The sequence below is a fragment of the Bos indicus x Bos taurus genome, chromosome 25, assembly GCF_003369695.1.
Source record: "Bos indicus x Bos taurus breed Angus x Brahman F1 hybrid chromosome 25, Bos_hybrid_MaternalHap_v2.0, whole genome shotgun sequence".
NCBI classification, from domain to species: domain Eukaryota; kingdom Metazoa; phylum Chordata; class Mammalia; order Artiodactyla; family Bovidae; genus Bos; species Bos indicus x Bos taurus.
The window spans coordinates 24,066,388-24,090,800 of NC_040100.1; the positions used below are offsets into that span (position 1 = coordinate 24,066,388).

At 38.3% G+C, this 24,413-nt stretch overlaps 2 protein-coding genes across 3 annotated transcripts in view; one reads left to right on the forward strand and one right to left on the reverse strand.

Moving 5' to 3' along the window:
- On the forward strand, positions 1 to 7,680 carry THUMPD1 (THUMP domain containing 1). 2 transcript variants are annotated; one of them, XM_027526829.1, is made up of 4 exons: positions 1 to 302; positions 1,568 to 1,745; positions 2,720 to 2,968; positions 3,782 to 7,680. In XM_027526829.1, the coding sequence occupies exons 1-4, from the start codon at positions 72 to 74 to the stop codon at positions 4,198 to 4,200; spliced, it is 1,077 nt and encodes a 358-aa protein (XP_027382630.1). In that variant the 5' UTR covers positions 1 to 71; the 3' UTR covers positions 4,201 to 7,680. The 2 variants fall into 2 exon arrangements, with proteins under 2 accessions (XP_027382630.1, XP_027382631.1); XM_027526830.1 differs by having other exon boundaries at positions 1,571 to 1,745.
- ACSM4 (acyl-CoA synthetase medium chain family member 4) overlaps positions 5,032 to 24,413 on the reverse strand; it is a 25,784-nt gene continuing 6,402 nt past the window's right edge. Inside the window, exons 4-13 of the mRNA XM_027526831.1 lie at positions 19,609 to 19,752; positions 18,715 to 18,871; positions 16,337 to 16,416; positions 14,628 to 14,751; positions 13,667 to 13,747; positions 13,428 to 13,529; positions 12,826 to 12,953; positions 12,634 to 12,733; positions 9,644 to 9,763; positions 5,032 to 8,484 (exon numbers count right to left, since the gene is read on the reverse strand). Of these exons, the coding sequence (XP_027382632.1) occupies positions 8,398 to 8,484; positions 9,644 to 9,763; positions 12,634 to 12,733; positions 12,826 to 12,953; positions 13,428 to 13,529; positions 13,667 to 13,747; positions 14,628 to 14,751; positions 16,337 to 16,416; positions 18,715 to 18,871; positions 19,609 to 19,752 (1,123 nt within the window). The 3' untranslated portion in view covers positions 5,032 to 8,397. The remainder of the gene's footprint in view (positions 8,485 to 9,643; positions 9,764 to 12,633; positions 12,734 to 12,825; positions 12,954 to 13,427; positions 13,530 to 13,666; positions 13,748 to 14,627; positions 14,752 to 16,336; positions 16,417 to 18,714; positions 18,872 to 19,608; positions 19,753 to 24,413) is intronic.

Below are 24,413 nucleotides of genomic sequence, written 5' to 3' on the forward strand. Positions count from 1 at the left end.
ATCATCCCGCGCCAGCAGCGACCAGGGCTGTGGAGAAACACGTTTCTGGCGGGCCTCACCTCTAACCTACCATGGCGGCCCGTATACAGCAGTCTCCTCAGCCTGGCGGCGGGAAGCGTAAAGGCAAGGCTCAGTATGTGCAGGCCAAGCGGGCTCGGCGCTGGGATGGCGGTGGGCCCCGCCAGCTCGAGCCCGGGATACAGGGCATTCTCATCACCTGTAACATGAACGAGCGAAAGTGCGTGGAGGAGGCCTATAGCCTGCTCAACGAATACGGCGACGACATGTATGGACCAGAAAAGGTACCAGTCCCAGGGAGGGCGGGTCATTGAGGCAGAAGGAAAGGGTGGCAAGCTAGTTGCGTGAATTTGGCTGCCACAGTGGCGGTGAGGAGGCGTGTCCTCGCCTAGGTATATTCCCTCCGCCCCCCCGCCCGATCCCTACCTGGTCTTGTGCTTGAAATGCTTGCACCTCCTTGTTTTCCACCCCCATCGTTAACCAGGGTGGCTTCCAGGTATAGATTGCTTCCTTCGGTTCAGGCGTTGTTTCTGAACCTCTTTCAGAAACACGTATTTCTCATCGTAGCTTTGGGAAATATTGCTCACCAGGACACTGGTTCAGGTTCACACTTCATTCGTTCTTAAGGTTTTTGCCACCATTTGGAACCGTATGGCTGTACAGTGTTTATCCTAAGCAGTAACATCTCTAAAATAGTGGTTTGGGTACTAGTGCCAGTTTCTTCTCAAGTGCATATAAAAATGCATTTCAAGCAGTAAAAATATTTTATAACAATACCGTATGAAATCTAGTTGTTCATTTTTGGAAATAATTATATTACTGGTTTAGGATTGTGACCAATACGCACACATGCACACCCCAGGGAATTAAATGAAGGCGGATAGTACAAAGGTTATTTCAATTCAGGTAAGGTACTGTCATTTACTAGCTCAAAGGATGAACATGTTATTTAATTCTGCTGAGCTACATAAAAAGAATGTTATAGGACTTTGGAAAGTTGGCTAAAAAAATTGCATATGTACATAAAATAACATCCCTGTAAACAAAAAATGCTCCATAAATGTGTAAGATTAGTGCCTGATTGGTAACCGTATTCATCACTAGTGGAGCAGAGAACTGGGCAACAAGTGTATGTCCTGTCTATGTGGATACCTTGAACAAGTTCTTTAACTATTTCAGTAGTACAATTGTAAAGGATTTTTAACTTCATAACTATTTGGTTTAATCTTATGAAAGGAGAGTGTCATATCAGGCACAGAGATATCTATTGATAGGGTTACAGTCCACCCTGTAATGATTCATCTGGTGAGCACATTTCCCTCTGTCCCAGACTGTCAAGATGCTTTAGAAAACATTTTCAAATGATATGTATGGTAGTCTGAGGAAACTCCCTTCTTTCTCCACATTTTGGAGGAGGTGGTGTCTAAATTAAAAGTTTTATTGTTAATATTGCATCTTCTGCCCCTGGGGGTGGGGTTTACATAAATAGTTAACTAAGAGCTTTTAATATGAGCTGTTGTGGCATTTCTCCTCATTAATTTTATGCAAGCAGTTTGCAGACAAGGATCAACAACCCTCTGGAAGTGAGGGAGAAGACGATGATGTGGAAGCTGCCTTGAAGAAAGAAGTTGGTGACATTAAGGCATCCACTGAGATGAGGCTAAGAAGATTCCAGTCAGTGGAGAGTGGAGCAAATAATGTAGTCTTCATCAGGACACTTGGGATAGGTGTGTCTGACTAATACACTTTAAGATTATTGATCCTATAATATCAGGACATCACCCTGACTCTGAGAACACTGCCTACAAAATGGGTTCATGGGCATGGCTCAGTTAATCATTTGATTGCATCCTCTCTGTGTTAGCACTGTGTTGGCACTAGGCATATGGAAAGGTGAAATGGGGTGGTGGACTAGCATGGGCTTAGGAGTAGAAACCTGGGTTTGCCACTTCCTTTGTATTTAACTTTAGGCAAAACAAGAGTACATGGTTCTGTCTAAAAGGAGCAGATGCTACTCAGCTCTCCCAATTTGGAATGGCTCCAGACATTTGGGAATGTAGTCTCAGGATAGGCAGATCTTCCGATTTTTCAAAAGAAGTTGGAAATCTGGAGAAGTTTCTATGTTTTTAAATGTAGTTAACTAATTTAAAAATATTGAAAACACTGAACAGCCTCAAATAGAATTGTATGTGGTCAGGATGCTTCCTAAGGACTACATTATGATCTTGTGGCTAAGGGATGACTCTGAGGTCTGAAATCTAGACTTCAGTACAGACTTAGCTAATGGATTGATTAAATCTTGAGTGACTTGAAGATTTTTGTTTTGTTTTTGTAAAACATGTTCTATTTAATGTTTATTAGTTTGTTGCTGCTGTTACAGGAAAACAACAGTATGACGTTGTCATTAGATAAATCAGACATCATGAATAAATTAACTCCAGAGTCTTCATGAACAATTGCTTTTGATAAAAGTGGACTTAAAATATTAGATATAGTATTAATACAGAGTGCATCAAAGAAATATTAGTTGGAAGAAATGTTTGGTTAAACTTGCTTAAAATTCATTATGATAAGTTTTTCTAATCTACCGTCAGTTTATGTCACTGCCAATAAAAATTCTTTTTAGAGAGTCTGAAGAGTTTAAAATGTGTGAGGACTTTGAAACTTACCTGTTTGTTTTGTGCTGATTTTTTTCTTTTAGAACCTGAGAAATTGGTGCATCATATTCTCCAAGATATATACAAAACCAAGAAGAAGAAGACTCGGGTTATTCTACGAATGTTGCCCATCTCAGGCACATGCAAGGCTTTCTTAGAAGATATGAAAAAATATGCAGAAACATTTTTGGAACCATGGTTTAAAGCTCCAAACAAAGGAACATTTCAGATTGTATACAAATCTCGGAATAACAGTCATATGAATAGAGAAGAAGTTATCAAAGAATTGGCAGGTATGTTTCTCTTAGTGATTTTGCAAAGATGTGCCATGGTAAATATTTGCTTTTAAGATTTTTTTTTTTTTTAATATTTAGGGCTTATATTTTTGAGTGAGAGCAAGTATTTTAAAATATCATTAAATAATATCAAGCCTAACTTCAATATGTTGGGTTGCTGCTGCTGCTGCTGCTAAGTCGCTTCAGTTCTGTGCGACCCCAGAGATGGCAGCCCACCAGGCTCCCCTGTCCCTGGGATTCTCCAGGCAAGAACACTGGAGTGGGTTGCCATTTCCTTCTCCAATGCATGAAAGTGAAAAGTGAAAGTGAAGTCGCTCAGGTTGTCTACTTGAAAGTTACACAGTCATGCCGACTCCTAGCGACCCCATGGACTGCAGTCTACCAGGCTCCTCCGTCCATGGGATTTTCCAGGCAAGAGTACTGGAGTGGGGTGCCATTGCCTTCTCCAAATATGTTGGGTATGAGATTATTTTTGGTAGTTAGATACTAAAGTCTTTTCCAAATCAGAATTGCATTTTCTTTGAGGAAAAAAGGGCTCTTATTAACTTTCTCAGGATTTCATTTGTATTTATGTATTGAAAGCATTCAGAAAACTTGATTCAAATACATGTAAAGTAGTGGACTAGTACATGCATTTATATATATACTATAGTATAACACTACTAATATATGTAGTGTTTCAACAACTACATTTCTGATAAGGTTAGTTATAAATTTAACAAATTCTAAATAGGGGGAGGTGAAAGATTGTTTTTGTATCCACCGAGCTTAATGGTATCTTTTTTTATCTTGTTTTCCTTTTTGTTACAGGAATAGTAGGCAGCCTTAATTCAGAAAATAAAGTGGATCTTAGCAATCCACAGTACACAGTGGTAGTAGAAATCATTAAAGCTGTCTGTTGCCTGAGTGTTGTGAAAGATTACATGTTGTTCAGAAAATACAATCTCCAGGAGGTGGTGAAGAGTGCTAAGGACTTGTCACAGCTTAACCCAAAGCAAGCAGCACAAACAGGAAATGGGAAAGAAGCTAAATTGGAATCTGGTGACAAATCAAGTCAAAATGACCCAGCAGAAGGAAAAAATAACCAACAAGTGGTACCAGAGAACAGTGAGGAGCTGGGTCCAACAGAATCAATATCTGAGACACATGTGGTGAATGAGGGGGTGGCTAAACCTGAACTTGCAAGTCAAGTCACAGAAGGATCTGAATCAAATGAAAATGATCTCTGATAGGAAAAGAAATTGTTTGGTGTTGGAGGTAGATGTTTCTTTTTTTTTTTGGAGGTGGATTTTTCAACTGGAGTTTTGTGAGATGTTGCTGGGATTCCATATAAAATTGTGACTAAAAATACTGTTTTTGATATTGTGTTCTCCATAATTTACTCACAGTAGTGGAGCAGCTCTGTTAATAGTTTTGTTAGAGGTCTTTCAGCCATATATGGCAGTGTGCAGTAGGCCCACGTGCATTTGGTTGGCTTAGAACAGACTTTGGATAAATTGGTGAACACTATTGCAGAGAGCAGAGGGTGGTAGGGGAATGATGTTGGCCTCTCCTTCATGATTACCTTCCCCACTATCCCCTTCTGCACTACCAGCTGACTTACAGGAATGAACAGGCTCTGTGAAATCAAAACTCAAGAGGGAAATTTCCATTCTAAGAAAGGAATTTTTGTGTATTGCAACTCAGTTGTCCCCTGCCGCTTTGTTGTAAACATTGGACAAACATGGGTTGTATAGGTTAGAAGTGAATTGTTTTGTGAATTTTTTTACTTTTGGGGATTTTTCTTGTTTTGTTTTTATCCACTCCTCACCCCTCTTTTTTTTGACAGTACCATAGGGCATGTGGGATCTTAGTTCCCAGACCAGGGATCCTACCCATAGCCCCTACAATGGAAGTTATGCTCATTTTTATGTTTTAATAACATTTGTTACAAACAGATCTGATGGTGCAGTGGTGCAGTTTTTGAAGGCAAGTTTTGAAAGAAAAATGTTCCATTCTAGGCATAGAATTACAGACATTTCTGATAAGGTTGGTTATAAAGAATGTGTCTTCTGAGTCACTGCAGTCTACTAGTACAGCAGGGACTCAAATGCTTTATACTGTAAGCTACTTTACAATGTACAGGGATATATAATCCAGGCTGTTCCATTGTATATCCTTTGTGAAATGCAACTTACAAACTGAACATTTGTTTTAGCAGTTGTAACTATAAAGCATAGCCCGTTGACAAATAAAGATTATTTTAATGGCGTTGGAATACCAGAACAGTAAACCTTTTGTTCAAAAAAACCACATTCAATGAAAAGGTTTAGAAAGCAAATTATTTAGTGGTAGAATTTTTTCCAGAAAAGAAAAATTCGAATAATTGATAAGAATCTAATAATACCAACATTTAGCTAGGTCAAGGAGTACAAGAAATTGAAGACTTTACTGTCAGTATAATAAATTGACTTACGTGATGCTAAAGAGGTTTTGTATAAAAGCAGCAGCTTCTCTGTGTGAGCTGATGAATCAACAGATTTCATGAATATTTGTCATGCTGTAGCATTTGTAGGATTTGTAAATGATCAGGAAATTCAAGAAAACTAAGTTACTAAAGTCTCTCCAAACAGTGGTCAATAAAATTTAGTAGGTCTTCATATCTGAAAACCCAGTGATCTGTCATCTGTACTCCTAGTGCCCCATCAGTGGCTGGCTCCATGACAAATTCTGCATCACTTTATTAAAAGAATATCCTATGACTTTGGTAATTACAGCACATTGCTTTCTTCACAGTGTGAAGAAAAAGCTTGGAGTTGAAGAAAGTTCTAAATAATGCTACAAAAGTGGTTAATTAAAGATACATTTATGTGTTTAAAACAAAAGAACCAACTAAAACCTGAATGAAGAGCATGTAAATCTCTTACATACAGAAATCCAATGCTTATCTGAGGAAGAGTTAGCCACAGGATATTTGAGCTGAAAGGTGAATTACCAGTAAGTTCTAAGTACAAGAAAACACTAGGCCAGATTTTGCTAAATGCTTTGAAGATGAAGAATGGTCTCATTAGACATTTTTTCATTGCAAGAACAAATGAGCTGTTTTTATGAGGGCCTGGAGAAAAATATTTTTTTCTTTAAAGTGACAGGAGTCTTGGATTAAAAGAAACTGACTCTTTGGAATAATTATGTTGAATAAGGCACTCTTGGTTTCCACAGACACTTGGATTTGAAAAAGAAGAAAGCAACGTCTCAAGCCTTATTTAAACTCTCCTTGAAGAATTGCAAAACCAAATTAAATAGCATTTCCCCTCCTTTTCCCAACACTATGTGACTGGGTGAGGAACCCTTTCTCAAAATCTCAGCTTGAGATTTTGTCATTGAGAGAATAAGAAGAACTGAGAGTCCTATTCTCACGGTTGTGAATTTCTGTGAAACATGAGTATCCTTCAACTTGGTGCTGACACACGCAATACTTTGAAAGTTTTTTCAGGGGTTCCTCCAGGGTAAAACTGAAAAAAGAAGAGAGATAACAAAGAGGATTGCAAAATAAAATAATTGAGAATACTGAGGGGTTGTGAAATTAGCTTTTGGAGTTGGATTTATTTTTTAACAAGTTTGGCAGTATAAATGTTAAGTCTTGCACCAATGGCTGTAGTTGTTTATTGGCTAGTGAACATGGAAATAATTTTTATCCTTCTAATGATTCTGGTTAATTCTTCAAACCAGAAGAATTTGGGATGGGGCAAAGAGAATAGCTTCCCAAGTGGCTCAGTGACAAAGAATCCACCTGCCAATGCAGGAGGCACAGTAGACGCCAGGTTCAATCCCTGGGTCAGGAATATCCCCTGGAGAAGGAAATGGCGAATCACGCTAGTATTCTTGCCTGGAGAATTCCATGGACTGGGGAGCCTGGTGGGCTATGGTCCATGGGATTGCAAAGAGTCAGAGGTGAATGAACAGGCCAACCCCTGCTGTGTGAATAGAAAGGACCTTGCTAATGCAGATGAGGCTGGCGCTTCCTTATATATCTTTAGAATGTTAACTCTTAATAAGTTGAAGTTATCTTGAAAGGATGATAAAAGCATTCTAAGTATCACTGGGGGAATGTGAATAATAGGATTTTGGTGCCTTCAGACTTTCCAAGACAAAGATACTTTTATTTTGGTAGTACAAGACTTGGGGAATAAAATTGGCTGTAGGCATACAATTGTATGGAACTAGGTTCGTTTTATTTTGTGAAAGCTGCTACTCTACATAAAGATTTTGATGTAGTAGTTTGTTGTAATCCCCTTCTACATTTGTATTTGGTAAGGCCTAAGTGTGACAAAAGCTCTTCTGCAAATACGAGGTAGTACCGTGTTCTGTTGGAATCTGAGTTCGTTCATTGAGAGATTTATTTTCAAGTTTACCAATTGTTTATTTCCACTAACGTTTGAGCAGATTATTTTATATATGATGGGATTCCAGGGTGGGAATGGAGTGCTTTTTCTCTTTTAATTTTTATTTTAAAAAATTAGTTAAACTCCAGTGTTGTGGTTTAGTAAACTTGTTTTGCTTTATGGAGGAAAGTGTTAAATTTGATATTTTAAAACATATTTCTCTATGATTAAATATGATTTCTGAATGTTGTTTTTACTTGTATTTTGCTTTTGATATGGCCAGGTATTCAGCTTTTTTTTTTGATAGTTCCTAATGTTTTCAGAAAAATAAAATTAGTTCCCTAAATACTAGTGTTCTCTGTCTTTACTTTTTCTTTCTGCCTCTTAGTAAAGCTCTTGCTCTATAATTGTAATTATAAAGTAGTTTAATCATAAAAGATGTTTTTATGTCATATTATGTATTAAAAGTTGTGTGTTGTCCAAAAAGTAAAGATACAAATATTAGTTTCTAAAACTAAAAACTTTTAAGCATTTTATGTCTAATTCAAGTGTTAGATATTTTACAGTGAGTTTGCTTCAAAATGAAGTATATAGTATAGTACTTAATTAAGTTCATTTATTGACTTTTGAATTCTTTAGAGTCCTTACTTTAAGAGTAGTATTTTAATTCACCTTAAAGAATTAGTAGCACATAAAGATTTTAAGTAGAAGAAATTGCGTCTTGAGCATTTCTCTTAGAATAGTTCTAATCTTTATTTTGAAAAGATCAGGCACAAGGTAAATTCATTGTCCATTATGTTTTTCTAATTAATCATTTGACTCCTATTTTAAACACTACAAGCCATTTATCGTTGCCTTTGTTGTTTGGTCATCATTTTCTTCCCAAATATTTTTAGATTTTTACTTACTTATTTTTTGGTGAAGTGCAAAACAAAAACTCGGTAGAGTTTTTCAACCAGGAAAGATCGTAAGCATTTTAAGAGAGTAGTCGCTCAATTATTGGGAAAAAAGGGCTAAAAGAAAGCAGCCCTGTTAACTGCTTAATGCCAGTGTGTTCTTGTCAGGCTATGTTCGACCCCATTCATGGTCTCTTAAAACGTTGCGTTTGATTTTCCCAGTGATTGTCTTTGGGAGTTCTTTAACAAATTCCACCTAGTTATCAGAAAAACATAGTATGAGACACTTGATCAAGTTTACTGTCCCCACTAGTAAAGCATGTGACTTTAAGTGTCTGATCAAGTGTCTGTTGACTTTCAGTGTCTGTTGTGTGAAGCTAATTGAATGTCTTGGTCACCAGAAACTGTTCTGTTTATATATAAAGATGACAGTGGAGCTCCATCATGCTGGTTTTTAATGCTGGTTTGCTTTACAGAAGAACAGTCCCTTTATTCTATTGCTTTCCTCTAATTCAAACCAGACCTAGGTCTCTACTTCCCCAGGGAGATGCAGGCCACAGCTAAATGCAAAGAGAAACATCAAGTTAATTCTCGTTTTTTTTTTTTGACCTTTTAAGAACTGGGTCCTGGAAGTTCTGGGGAGATTTTTTAAAGATAATTTTGAGTATATACAATTTCCTACTTAGGCCTTGACTTGACAGTAAAATACTTTCTGCTCTCCCTCAAGATATGACTACTGTATTTTAAAATGTCCTCAAACATTTATGAAAAGAAACTAGGCACTGATTAAGTGAACTGAATGGAAATTAGGTTGCTTAGGTTGAAATTAACTACCTTTTAGCTGAAATGATGCCAACTGAAACTGAATTCTTACGTAGAGGATCAGTCAATATCAACTAATAGGATTCTAGGACTAGAAGGAAATTGTAGTGCCATCTGTGTGTCTTTATATAGAATTGTCCTTAAATCCCTCCTTTGGAGAAGGTTTCAGGAAAAATTCCACAGTTTCTTTGGATGGTATTTTCTTCCTGTCCCTTGAATTTGATCCCTTAATACTTAAAGTCACATGCTTTGAATTTAGAAAGGTATAATGGCCCAAAAGTACTATGATAGATAAGTCGTGCTGTCTTTGAAAACGATTGGCCACTATTTTTTTTTCCTTATATGAAATGGGACTGATTAGTCTGATAAGGATCTTTAGTAGTTACTTAGTATTGTAGAGATGACCAAAGATTCTAATTCTTCAAACATCTGTAGTATCTTAATATAAAGTATTTTAAAGCAAAATTCTTAAAGTTGAAACAGGTGTCCTCTACTTGTATAATGAGTTACTATAAAATCAAAAGCTAATATATGTACTTACTAGTTTAGATATTTATTTGGTAACACATTTAACTTTTGGGCACAATACTTGCCTTTCTTGGATACTTGTAAGGTGCAGTTGATTTTTTTACATGATCCTGAAGTTCAAGAGTTAATTTCTCTGGGTTGGATGATTTAAAGGGTGCAGATAAAACAACAAAAGCTTTCACTACCTGTAGGGGGAAAAAAATCAATTTATATCAATATATTTCTTTTTCAGACACATGAAAGAGTTTGGAATCAATGGCAAACACCAATACTTAATTGTTTGTTAATAGTAGATTGAGTAATGCATGCATATGCTGGAGATCACCTATGAACAAAGCTTGAATACAACTATACAGTGAGGTTTTGAGATCTAATTCCGGATAAATGGTTTGAGAGAGTGAGGAATGCAGTGGTTCAATAAAGCTAAAGGCTTCATTTTATTTTCATGTCACACTAGTATTTAACATTTCAACCAGACTAATCCTGTTTATTAAATAGGCAGTCCTTGATTGACAGGTAGCCACTTATTCCATCATACTTAAGAAGTAGTAGAGGATTATTGGAGGTTTAGAGAATATGTGTTTTGAGAGGATTTTGAGGAGGCCTGATGGAGAAAGTTTGTATGTTGAGAAATGGACTCAGAAAGGACTGATCTACTATAAAAAGTCTTTCTTGCCTGATATTTTTTGCTTCTCTTTGTAATACTGTTTAAAACCCACTAACTAGATAACTACTGAGGTGAATATAAGTTATTAACAATTCATACATTGATTCTAATTCATGTTTAATTCTGATATTCAGCTGAAATGGTTGTATTGAGACAAGGAGAATTTGGTGACAGGAGAAAAGTATTTTGGACAACAGAATCCATTGATCATGGAAGTGATACTGGAGGTATGAGTATGGGATCCACAGAAGGTCATGTATAATTTGAGCCAGGAATACAGAAAGAGATGTGGGAGAATGCTGATAAGCAAAGTGTTTTTGAAATTTCAACGTAAAGTATATAGGAAACTTCCATGAGGAAAAGAAAATTCTCTCTTCCATACTATTTGACTTCCTCCTAGAACTAAGGCTGGAGCTTCCCTGGTGGCTCAGATGGTAAAGAATCTGCCTGCAATGCAGGAGACCTGGGTTTGATCTCTGGGTCAGGAAGATCCTCTGGAGAAGAAAATGGCAACCTACTCCAGTATTCTTGCCTGGAGAATTCCATGGACAGAGGAGCCTGATGGGCTACAGTCTATGGGGTCACAAAGAGTTGGACACAACTGAGCTGTGGAAAATTCTTAAAGAGATGGGTATACTAGACTACCTTACCTGCCTCTTGAGAACCTGTATGTAGGTCAACAAACAACGGTTAGAACCAGACATGGAGCAATGGACTGGTTCCAAATTGGGAAAGGAGTCTGTCAAAGCTGTATATTGTCACCCTGTTTATTTAACTTACATGCAGAGTGCATCATGGAAAATGCCAGGCTGGATGAAGCTCAAGCTGGAATCAAGATTGCCAGGAGAAATATTAATAACCCCAGATATGCAGATGACACTACTCTAATGGCAAAACGCTAAGAGGAACTAAAGAGCTTCTTGATGAAGGTGAAAGAGAAGAGTGAAAAAGCTGGCTTGAAACTCAGCATTCAAAAAACTAAGATCATGGCATCTGGTCCCATCACTTATGGCAAATAGATGGGGAAACAATGGAAACAATGAAAGACTATTTTCTTAGGCTCCAAAATCACTGTGGATGGTGACTGCAGCCATGAAATTAAAAGACACTTGCTTCTTGGAAGGAAAGCTATGACAAACCTACACAACATATTAAAAAGCAAAGACATCACTTTGCCAACAAAGGTCCATATAGTCAAAAATATGGTTTTTCCAGTAGTCATGTATGGATGTGGAAGTTGGACCATATAAAAGGTTGAGTGCTAAAAAACTGATGCTTTCAAATTGTGGAGCTGGAGAGGACTCTTGAGTGTCCCTTGGACAGCAAGGAGATCAAACCAGTCAGTCCTAAAAGATATCAACACTGAATATTCATTGGAAGGACTGATGCTGAAGCTGAAGCTCCAATACTTTGGCCACCTGATGGGAAGAGCCAGCTCACTGGAAAAGACCCTGATGCTGGGAAAGATTGAAGGCAGGAGGAGAAGGGGGCAACAGAGGGTGAGATAGTTGGATGGCCTCATTGACTCAATGGATCTGATTTTGAGCAAACTCTGGGAGATAGTGAAGGACAGGGAAACCTGGTGTGCTGCAGTCCATGGGGTCCCAAAGAGTCAGACACAACTGAGCAACTGAACATCAAAAACTAAGGCTACTTTTGTCATTCCCTGAAGTCGCTTTCATTGGGTCCTAATTAGGATTGTGGTATTTGTTTGGGAACTTGGTCACAATCTCTTATTTGCACTGTTTCTGTGAGAAAGTATAGTACGCATTTCACGACAATCATACATATAGTAAAATCTGCTTTTGCTTGTGCAGTATCTGGTCTTCCCTTTTCAGTAACAGCACCCTGATTTGCCTGTGGAGGATTACTTTACCTCTCTGATGGAGTTGACACTAACTCCTATGTCCAATGACTGGCATATGATCCAGGTTGAGCCAGACAGCAAAGATCTTTGCAAAGACAGCAAAAAGCTGTCTCCTTTCCTGGGGTTGTCAAGGTGTAATTTGTTAAGTATATATGGTGTTTGTTACCGTCAGGTGGGAAGAACCTGCCCAAATAGTGCCAACATAAGGAACGGCAGAGCAAGAAATAGAGACAGACTTAGTTTTGCTAATATCACATGAACCCTTGGATGTGTGAGCCAATAGATTGTTTTTTTTTTTTTAAAGAAATATAAGTCAGTTTGAGTTGAGTTTCTGTCATTTGCTACTAAAAGAATCTTAAAACATTCCCTTTGGTACACAACTCACTTGTAAAGTTGATTGCCTAATATATATTGCCATGTGTGTCTCATTACATGACTACTTTTGATTCATTCTTTTAAGTGGTTAGATGGGCAACTTGAAAATATGAGATTGCTGCTTTAATTAGTGACCTTCATACTACCTCTCCTCTGACTGGATCTGGACTGCTGACAACAGCTGATTCAACGACTGCTGGGTGCTCAATTAGTGCACTCTCCACTTCAAATGGCCCAATACGGTACCTAGAAGGGGAAAAGAAGAAGCCTTTGATATCTACACCTAAGTAGATTTCCCTGGTAAATTGTGACTTTCTAAAAGTACCAAATGTACATACCCAGAGGATATGATGACATCATCAGCTCTGCCAACAAACCAGAAATAACCATCACTGTCCATCACTCCTCTGTCTCCAGTGACGTAAAAATTCCCTCTTATGGTGGCAGCAGTTTTCTCTGGATTGTCCTATGAATCAAACATGACATTGGGGATTAGTTTGATCAGAATAGAAGGGGTATGGCACCCATGAAGTGACTAGTACATTTCATTCTATTTCTAAAAAAAAAAATTTAAAAAGGTAGTTCCTGGCAAAGAATACAAAAGAATACAAGAGCATAATAAAAAATATTATCTATGCCACCCATGGCACCACATATCTACCTCCCCCGACCCCCTAAAGCCTATCCAGGTGTCCTTCCTGAGGACAACCAAAGTAGCTGGTTTCTTTCACATAGAGTTTAATCTTCACAAAATCCTTAGGAGAGAGATAATATATCTATTTTTTTCATTTTACAGCTGATGAAATAGACTTGGATTTTGTGACTTGTCCAAGGTTACATAGCAAAACATGTGGGATATGAAATTTGGACCCAAGTCTATATGACTCCCTATTATACCACCTTTTCTATTAAAGTCTATTAAAGTTCTACATTCTTGTACCACATATTCAGAGAAGAAACAGAAGGGTCGTGTAGATGTTAGCCTGAGGGCAATTTCCCCTTCTTTTCCAGGTGGTAGGATATTGCCATTTTCATCAATAATCTAGAATGAAAGAAACAGTTTAGGTACCTAAAACTTTCTTTACACAAAATGAAAATGGGTTATTAATAGTTCTGTAATGAATAGCAGAAATCTGAAATAGTCTCTCTTCTTTGTTGAACCAGTTGGGTATTACCCACCTGCACATCGTAGGGTAGTACTCCTTTCCCCATTGAGCCTGGTTTAATTTCTTGTCCTTTCTGATTGGCACAAATTATTCCCTATTAAGAGAATATATTTTATGTCACTATGTAAAAATTCACTTTTCTGTAGCTATTAATATATCATGACAATGAAATCCAAGACCCAGTTTTGACTGATTTTTCAAGTATTCAAGCTCATCTTCCAAAATATATTATTTGAGACTGCTGCTGCTGCTGCTAAGTTGCTTCAGTCATGTCCGACTCTGTGCGACCCCATAGACGGCAGCCCACCAGGCTCCCCCATCCCTGGGATTCTCCAGGCAAGAACACTGGAGTGGGTTGCCATTTCCTTCTCCAATGCATGAAAGTGAAAAGTGAAAGTGAAGTCACTCAGTCATGTCTGACTCTTCGAGACCCCATGGACTGCAGCCTACCAGGCTCCTCCTTCCATGGGATTCTCCAGGCGAGAGTACTAGTAGTTCTCAAACTTGAGTATGTATCAGTTAAAACACATTGCTGGGGCCCCATCCCAGTTTCTCATTCATAGGTCAGGGAGAGGCCAGGGTATTTGAATTTGTATTTCTCCCAAATTCATAGGTGCTACTGATACTGCTGGTTTGGGGACTACACTTTGAAAATCACTCCTTTTGGCTGAGTACCATTAAGTGCACCTTAAGTTCTATTAAGCCCACTGGGACTCTCTGGGGTCCTTCCCAGTGCATTGGAAAGATGAGCTATTCAATTTTGAACCTCTTCAATCTCTAACACCTCTGAGACTTAGCCTGTGTGAGGAGGCAGGAAAGCCAAGAATAATCATAATTCCCCTTCAGTCAAACCTAGTCGGGCAATTTAGAAGTTTTAGGAAATACCATCACAATTTAGAGCATGATGGGAACACTTCAGGGGCTCAGTTGACAGTCCTGGGGTTGAAAGGCTAAACTTTGTCCATTAAACATACCACTTCTGTCTGTCCGTAGCCCTCATACAGCTCCAATCCAGTTTGCACTTTCCACTGTTCCAGCACCTCTGGATTGAGTGGCTCCCCTCCTGTCAAGCAATGCCTCAGCTTCTTGAATTTATATCTGGAGAGAGAGTTTCACTGGGGTCTTTGGGGAGCAAAATATGAGTGGCTTTCATTGGCAGATAACTAGGACATTGGAAACAAGCAAAGAGTGAGGAAGGGCAAGTCTTAGGAAAGTTCATTCAGAGAATATTTGTTGAGCAACTACTCTTGTCAGATGTTGTTCTAGGCACATGGGGTATGTTATGATTAAAACAGTTTCTTGGTGGAGTTTACATTTAACAGGTCATTCAAGAGAGGAAAATGTTGGAGAAAATGCTAATAATGATATTAAGAACTTATTAAGAGCCAAGAAATATGGCAGCTAGTATTAATAGAACATTTATGATGTTACAAGGGCTTGTGGAGCACTCTCATAATCTTCACAAACTCTGTTTTACAGATGAAGACATTGAGGTTGAAAAAAGTTAAAGAACTTGCCCAAGCCCTCCGAAAGATAAAGAGCAGAGTTGAATAATCTGTACTCTACACTTATCACTTGTCAAGTATCTCATTCACCAAACATGCTGCTGTTGTTGAATTCTTACCACAACCTGTGAGGTGGCTCTTAAATATCTCTTATGGATGGAGTTAAGGGAGCCTTAGCAAGGTCCTCTTGAGTGATTGAGATCCACTATTAGGAGCAGAGTCCACCTATTTGACTTTGTAGCATGAGCTTTTAACCAGTGGCTTACTACTCAATTGCCCAGCCAGGTTCAGGTGAGAAAGCTTGGAACAGCTCAATTCTAACATAGTGAGGTCCATAATGGGAGGGAGGGTTTGGTAGAAAATGAATTGGGCCTATTCAGAATAGAAGTCCTTGAATTAATCTTAAAATTTGAGCAAGATGTTCACATTCTGAGGGCCACAAGGAGTTGATTAGGAAAAGGGAAGATTCATGTCTCCTTTATTGTTTCTCATAGCTATCTCCCTCCTAGACATCCACACCTTGGGGGAAGACTTTTTTCTGTTTGTTTTGTCTTTGAAGGATCCAGGTTTAGGGGAGAAGCAGGTGACTGTAATGACTTAAATTGTTTCTTCCTTTCTCTCTCTCCTTATGTATTAAATTCATGTTAGTTAAATAAATATACTTTGCAACTTCACCTAATGTTCAGGTGATTTGGCTAAGTTGAATATAAGCTTTAAGTCATAAGACTTTATTAACTTCAGGGCAGTATAAATATAGATATGTGTGTGTGTGTGTGTGTGTGTGTGTGTGTGTTTAGAGCAGGGGTGATAAAAGCACTGGGATTACAGAACTCTTGTTGTCTCTGGAAGTGTTCTGTTGTTCCAATGATTCTTAAACTGGGGATGTTGGGGGCCAGGGGTGGGAGGTTGCCCTCTAGGAGACTCTTGGTAATGTCTGGAGACATTTTTGATCATCACCACTGATGGAGAGGGAAGTCCTACTGATACAGGTTAATAGTAGGTAGAGGCCAGGTAGAATGCTACAAAGCAAAGGACAGCACTCCATGACACAGAATTATTTGGTTCAAAATGTCAGTAATGGTGAGACTGAGAAACTATCTTGTACTGAAAAGGGGAGATCTGTGTTGCTGGATTATAACTTTTGTTTGTGGTTCAAATGGAGATTTCTGCCCAAATACCTCTTAAGGTCTTTTTGCACAAGCATCCGGTACACGGTGGGAGCACTGCAGAGGGTCGTGATGGGATAAGTGGTAAGCGTCTGGATGATGGAGAAAGACGAAATATCAGCAGTGGTTAATTAAAGGCAATGACTGGAGCTGATGTCTACAACCTCCTCTTTTCTTTCATTGACATGTGATCATCTCATGGAAAAATACCAATAACCTCAGATACACAGATGATACCACTCTAACAGCAGAAAGCAAAAGGAACTAAAAAGCCTCTTGATGAGAGTGAAGGAGGAGAGTGAAAAAGCTGGCTTTAAAACATTAAAAAAACTAAGATCATGGCATCTGGTCCCATCACTTCATGGCAAATAGATGGGGAAACAATGAAAACGGTGAAACACTATTTTCTTGGGCTCCAAAATCACTGTGGATGGTGAAATTAAAAGACACTTGCTTCTTGGAAGGAACACTATGACAAACCAAGACAATGTATTAAAAAAGCAAAGACACCACTTTGCCGACAAAGGTCCATATAGTCAAAAATATGGTTTTTCCAGTAGTCATGAATGAATGTGAGAGTTGGACCATATAAAAGGCTGAGCGCTAAAAAACTGATGCTTTCAAATTGTGGTGCAACCATGAAATTAAAAGACACTTGCTTCTTGGAAGGAAAGCTATGACAAACCTAGACAACATATTAAAAAAGCAAAGACATCACTTTGCTGACAAAGGTCCATTTAGTCAAATCTATGGTTTTTCCAGTAGTCACGTACAGATCTGAGATTTGGACCATATAAAAGGCTGAGTGCTGAAAAACTTTTGCCTTCAAATGTGGACTCTTGAGAGTCCCTTGGACAGCAAACAGATCAAACCAGTCAAACCTAAAGTAAATCAACCTTGAATTTTCACTGGAAGGACTGATGCTAAAGCTGAAGTGCCAATACTTTGGCCATCTGATGTGAAGAGAAAACTCATTGGAAAAGACCTCAATGCTAAAGATGGAAGGCAAAAGGAGAAAATGGTGTCACAGGATGAGATGGTTAGAGAGCATCACTGACTCAACGGACATGAGTTTGAGCAAACTCTGGGAGATAGTAGAGGACAGAGAAGCCTGCCATGCTTCTGTCAGGGTGGCAGCAAAGATTCAGACACAATTTAGCAACTGAATTAAAACAATTTTAATATTTGTATTTAGTATTACATGAAACAGATATATCAATATTATATTAATATATAATTTGTCAATGACATATAAGATATTTAGATCTTACACATTTAATATTTTATAAAAGAATATTTTATTTTAATATTTATTCTCATTTTGTCTCATTGAATATACTAAATAAGAATACTAATAATGTTATATGTAATTATATGTGATGGTATATTAACATATTATTAAATATTTCTATTTAAATATTATAACATATTTAATACTTTATGAAAGAGAATATTTCATAAATAATAAAATATTCTTATTTTATAAATGTTGGTTTTAAAACTGTAAAATTAACTTATCTACTTCAAGTAACTTTACAAATCTGATGTAGAGACCCAAGTTCTTATGTTACTCTAAATTTCTGTGAAAACTCATAAACCATCTCGTCAAACCAGTTGGCAAAATAACAGGGTGAGCATAGCTTTTAGTCACACACAGGTGTGGTGCTTTTAATAATAAGTATTTTGTTAAACTTGATTGATCATTCATGGAGTTGAAAAATAATTGGCCTTGAATCACATTTTTCTAAAGGCTAAAGAAACTGGAGTCATCTGATATCTCATTCTAGCTGTTGCTGGCTGAGAAGGATGGATGTTCCTGGTTTCAAGAAGAATATTGGGTTCTGAGAATTAGCAAAGTGAGAAGCACAGGGCGAAGGCAGAATGAAAGGCGCTACTCTGGGAGAAAGGTGACACCACCTTCATCTCCTCTACACAGGAGTTCGGATTTATCAACTATTGTCTTTGTTTCACTGAAACAGAAACCAAAGATTTATTTAGACTTGAGACTTAATCTGTTATTTAGAACCAGACTCTCAGGCAGTCGGACACAACTGAGTGACTGAACTGAACTGAACTGAACTGAGACTTAATCTGTTATTTAGAACCAGACTCTCAGGTGGCCACTGATTTAGTGATACTAGCAAATTCTGAAGAATTTGAAGCACAAGAGGGGTTTTATGCTTAAGAGCATTGTGGGTGTTCCTTTTTCACTCTGTTAAATACATTTTAAAGCCAAGTCTCTGGAGACTTTACTTCTTAAAAAAGAAATGGTTTTCATAAGCCCAAGAAGTCCTGCATTCTGAGGAATCATGTCTCTATGGTTTTGGGAAAGACAAGAGAAACCTATATGTAATTTAGAAAACTATATGTAATTTGAAGTAGTGACTTACATCCAGGAAAGTGTCGGTGTCAAACTGGGCCATCCGATGCACAAAGACACAGGCTCCTTGAAGCCAGGAGGAAAACACACTGCCAATGGCAGCCTTGATCCAGCCAGTGTCAGACATGTTCCATATGATATCTGTGGACTTCAGGTCTAGCCAATACCTAAGTGATATGGGGAAGCAACAATACAGACCAAGCTGAAATAAAACAAAGAAACAGGAAAGTAAACAAATTTGTGTCCTTAAGGAACAGCCTTGCCTTGGAACCTCAATGGCTATGGAGAAGGGTCAAAAGAAGCCCCACGCCCGGATGAGCAGCACCACCTCTCATTCTTGATAGAGGGCTTTTCAGAATCTTAGGTAGTCTGAGAGTAGACTGGGAGTCTGGGTTTGGCATGGTTTTCTGAGTTTGTCCACTGAGGTGACAACTATTTACTGAGCAAATATTATATGATAGACATTGTTCTATAGCAGAGGGCAAGGAAGACCAGATTTCTTCCCTGTTTTAAGGGAGATAGATAGTGAATAAGTATCTAAGTAAATATCACAATTTCAAATAATGATAAGTGCTATGAGGAAAATGAAATAGGGTAATGTGATAGTTTTAGGACATCTTGGACGGCCTTTCTGGGTGGGCAAATTTATGTGGCCAAAAGGAGAAGGAGCCAGACATGCTGTTGTGGGGACTGAATCAAGGTCAGTTCCTAAGTTCTTGCTTGACCAGTTGGTTAGATGGTACAATTTCCTGAATTAAGACATTGAGAGTTCTATTTTGTAGATGTTTCATTGGAAATACCTAATAGCCACCCAAGTAGAGATGCCAACTAGGCAATTGGATATACATATTGGCAGCTCAGGGGATAATTAAAAAAAAAAAAAAAAAACAGTTTTCATCCTTACCTTCCACAGAGGGTATACCCAATTCCCAGGCTGCTCTGAGAGTGTTGGGCCATCTTGGGAGAGCCTGTGGTCCCACTGGTGAAATAAATCGCCATTGGTTCTTGACTTCCTGTCTCCACACAACTGTGCTCTGCAGAGGCAGTTCTGTAAAGTATGGGCCCCAAGATGATGACTGAACATGGCAGACCAGTTTAGCTCTGATATTTTTTTTTTTTGCTTTGCTACTTATGCCTTCTTGACACCAGAATGTAATCCAAAGCCTCCCTGAGAGAAATTTCTCAAGAAAACTTATAGGGACTTTGCAGGGACTGCATGGCTTGTGGGATCTTAGTTCTACATCCAAAGATGGAACCTGTACCCTTGGAAGTGAGGGCATAAAAGCTTAACCACTTAACCACTAGACCACCAGTGGTCTAGACCACTAGATTCTCCAGGCAGGAACACTGGAGTGGGTTGCCATCAATGCATGAGAGTGAAAAGTGAAAGTGAAGTCACTCAGTCATGTCCGACTCTTAGCCACCCCATGGACTGCAGCCTACCAGGCTCCTCTGTCCATAGGATTTTCCAGGCAAGAGTACTGCAGTGGGGTACCATTGCCTTCTCCGAGTTACTGAGTTAGGAATGGGCATATGATGCAATTAGGAAGGAATACTGCCTCCCCCTACCCCATTCATCTTGCTTTTTGACCTTTGGATATTGTTGCAAGAGTACTTGATGTCTGGAATCAGCCTAGCCATGTTGGGATCACAAGAAGCATTATCATCCACACTAAGGATGGCATGATGGAAAGATGAATGAGTCTAGGTCCATGCTATCTTCAAAAAAACACTGAATTAACCAACTCTCATTCCATTCTACCTCTGTACTTATTTGTAATATAATAAACTTGTATTGTTTAAGCCATGCTTACTTGGGTCTTCTATTGCTAAAGCTAAGAGCACTTTAACTGATAGTAATATCTGTGTAATATTGTCTGCATAGACAGCCCCCAAAATTCCTTCCATCCAAGCATGCCTCACTGAGGGATGGAGCCTGTGTCCTCTCTCCTTGAATCTGGGCTGGTCTTAAGACTTGCTTTGGCCAACAGGACATGACAGAAGTTGTGCAACTTCTCAGCCTGAGCCACAAAGGCTTTGTAGTTTCACTTTTCACTGGAACACAGCCACCACATAAAAATGTTCAGATTGTCCTGCTGGAGAGACAGGGCATGTGTGGGAGAAGAGAAATGTTTAACGAACACCAAAGTCTCAGACTTATGAGTGAACCCACTTGGATCCTCCAGCTCCAGTCAAGCTGATGTGGAGCAGAGATAAATTGCTTCTGCTGAGACCTACATGAATCTCTAACCCAAAGAATCTTGAGCAAATAAAATGATTGTTTTTACATCACTAACTTTTGAGTTGGTTTGTTACTCAGTATTTAATACCCAATAGAACACCTATGAATTTTTGAAACTCACATATCATCTTTTTAATATCTCAGGTTGAAGGAAACAGAGTTGAGGATACCATTTTAATCCATCCTAATTAGATTAAGATTGCCACTGAAATTTTAAAACAGTAAGGATTAATGATATAAACACACACTATATTGTCAAATATAGTTTCATGAAATATTAATGTGGTTTTCTTGGTAACTTGCCTATCCTACCCCTTGTCCCCTCTCCCCAAATAAAAATAAACCATTCAATTTTATTGACTTTTTCAGTAAAATATATGGTGAAATTGGTATGTGTTGGACTGGAGAAAGGGGAATATCATCATAGTATCTGATACAAACAAGCAAACAAAAACAAACCAAAAAAGCTCAACTCATCTTTGAATGCTTCTAAATCTAGTATGTAAAACTTTTGATATAAAGCTTTTGATTTTTAAAACAAAGAAACATTATAATCTGTGAGTGACAAGAAGATTTTCAAGCAGGGTTTCCAGCGTATGACTTCTGTCTTTCTTTGCATACCTGAGTTATATATATAATCAGTTTTTTTGAACTGATTATATGCTGATGATTCCAGATTTATATCCTTACCTCCTTGAGCCTGAGACTCAAATATCTACCACTTGCTACACATTTGTTTGTTCTTAGTCCCCTCAATCGGTGGCTCAGACAGTAAAGAATCTGCCTGCAATGTGGGAGACCTGGGTTCAATCCCTGGGTTCGATCCCTGGGTTGGGAAGATCCCCTGGAGGAGGGCATGGCAACCCACTCCAGTATTCTTGCCTGGAGAATCCCCATGGACAGAGGAGCCTGGCAGGCTACAGTCTGTGGGAGTGTCAAAGAGTCAGACACGACTGAGCAACTGAGCACACAACTTTAAACTCTTTCTCAAGCTGATAGTATCCCACCCACTAAGTCATCCGAGTTAAAAAGCAGAAGATTCCTGCCTTCATTCTTCATGTTCAATGAGTCTCCAAATCCTTCTAGTTCTTTTTTAGTGTGCCTCCTTCTCTTGGTACTACTCATCAGAGCTTGGACTTAGAATTTCGTCATTGCTTCCCTAGATAAGCCTTTCAGATGGTCTCTCGGATTCCAGTTTGGTTCTATTCAAATTTATTTTTTATGCAGTTGCCAGAGAAATCTATTTAAAACTGGAAACTGACCTTGACACTTCACTTCTTAAAACTCTTCACTGGCTTCCCTTGTCATGTGTGTATTAATTGCTCCGTCGTGTCCGACTCTTTGTGACCCCATGGACCACAGCCCACTCTTCCATCCATGGAATTCTCTGGGCAAGAATACTGGAGTGGGTTGCCATTTCCCTCTCCAGATCCCTTGTTCATAGGATCAAGTTAAAAATTTAGCATACATGTTCAATCTTTGGGCTTCCCTGGTAGTTCAGCTGGTAAAGAATCCACCTGCAATGTAGGAGACCCTGGTTCTATTCCTAGGTTGGGAAGATCCACTGGAGAATGGATAGTCTACCAACTCCAGTATTCTTGGGCTTTCCTGATGGCTCAGCTGGTAAAAAATATGCCTGCAATGTGGGAGACCTGGGTTTGATCCCTGGGTTGATAATATCCCCTGGAGAAGGGAACAGCTACCCACTCCAGTATTCTGTCCTGGAGAATTCCATTGACTGTATAGTCCATGGGATCGCAAAGAGTCAGATCTTTATATGAGAGGCTATTATCTGGCTTCTGCTTGCTCTTCTGGCCTCCACTATGACTTCATATTTTCCTTTCTAGCCACCCCCAACTGCTTGCACAAACTTTCTTTGCACATTTTGGGATTTTCTTTGCCTCCATACTTTTTTCATATAGCTCTTCTTCTTGGAACACTGTTTTAAGCCCCTTATGATCAGAATCCAGGGTCTTGAGCTGAAGGGAAGGGTCCTTTTTATTAGGACAGGAAAAGAGAAATATCAGTCAGGCCCATAATTTTAACTGTTTCCCCATTCTAGTATAATATTCTGGAAAATGTTCATGAATGTCTATCCATGGGAGACAGAAGTAGCATAAGAAACCTTAAAGTGAACTCCCAGAAGATTAACTCTAACCAAATGAGATAGTACTGATTATGGCTGTGTGTGGTTTTCTGAGAGAACAGCCAGTTGTTGGCAATTTATGGCTCCCTTTTCCTTAGCTTTTAGAGAAACAATCCATGCCAGTTGTCAAGTTATGACACTCCAAAGTTGTTTGTTTGAAGTGAGGATTCCCTTTACCTTGAAAAATACTCCCCAAATGTATAAATTTCAATTTGAAATTCATGTGAGTTCAAAGTTCTCTGTCTCCTGTGGATTTTGTGATGCTTTAAAGGCTTTCTGGGGACTCAACAGAATGTGGCAAGAGTTGTTTAGGACAGGAGTCTTGAAAGTGGGGGAACTTGCTGCCCAGGAGTATATGCAAGATGACTGGAATGAGAAGAAAATAGAATTTCAAATTATATGTATTTTAGAATTCGTTCTTTAAAATAATTATTTTTTATATTTGTGTGGTGCACAAAAGTACATGTATATAATTTATAAATAAATAAATACATATGTATTAGGGGAGTGTGTTAAAAATATTTTACTGAGGAATATGAATATTCAATTGAATAATACTACCTTAGGGAATTACTGCACTGCTGAATGGCTTTGTTAATTTCAGACTAATAATAATTACAATTACTATAAATCTTACAGAGTGATTACTCTGTGCCAAGCATTATGCTAAAAACTTCACATGCTTCATCACATTTGATTTTTATACAACTCATTGGGGTAGAAACTATACTATTCTTATTTTATGGATAAGACACAGAGTTTTAGAGATGTTATTTGACTTATCCAGAGGTACTCAGTTTATGAAAGACACAAACAGCATCCTCTGTCATAGCTGTGGGAAAACCTTTTGGGTTTGACCAACAGGGTTTAGTTTTGATTACTGGTAAAACTTTATTCCAGCAATGGAAACTACTTTTATTCAACAGAGTTTATATGTCTTCTTTTTATAAGCTAATCAAAAGTATTTTTTAAAAAAACATAAGCTACTTAACAGCTCTTTGAAGGATAATACATTTAATAAACATTTTACTCCATTTTTTTACAGTTTAGGAAGCACTTTCTTCCTTATTAGCTTATTTTATCCTCAAAACAACACTTAAGACATGTGCATCCTTATTCTACATATAAGGAAAACTGAGGTTAAGTGTGCTGTTTTGTTCAGTCCTCAGTAAGCATGTCTTAGGGCCCAACTAAATGGTAGGAACTAGAAATGGAATGATCAGTCAAATAGACAAATAGTGCCTTTGCCTTCTTGGAGCTTACTGTTTGGAAGAGGGATGGAAGTTTTTTCTGTAAAGACCTAGATAATAAATATCTTAGG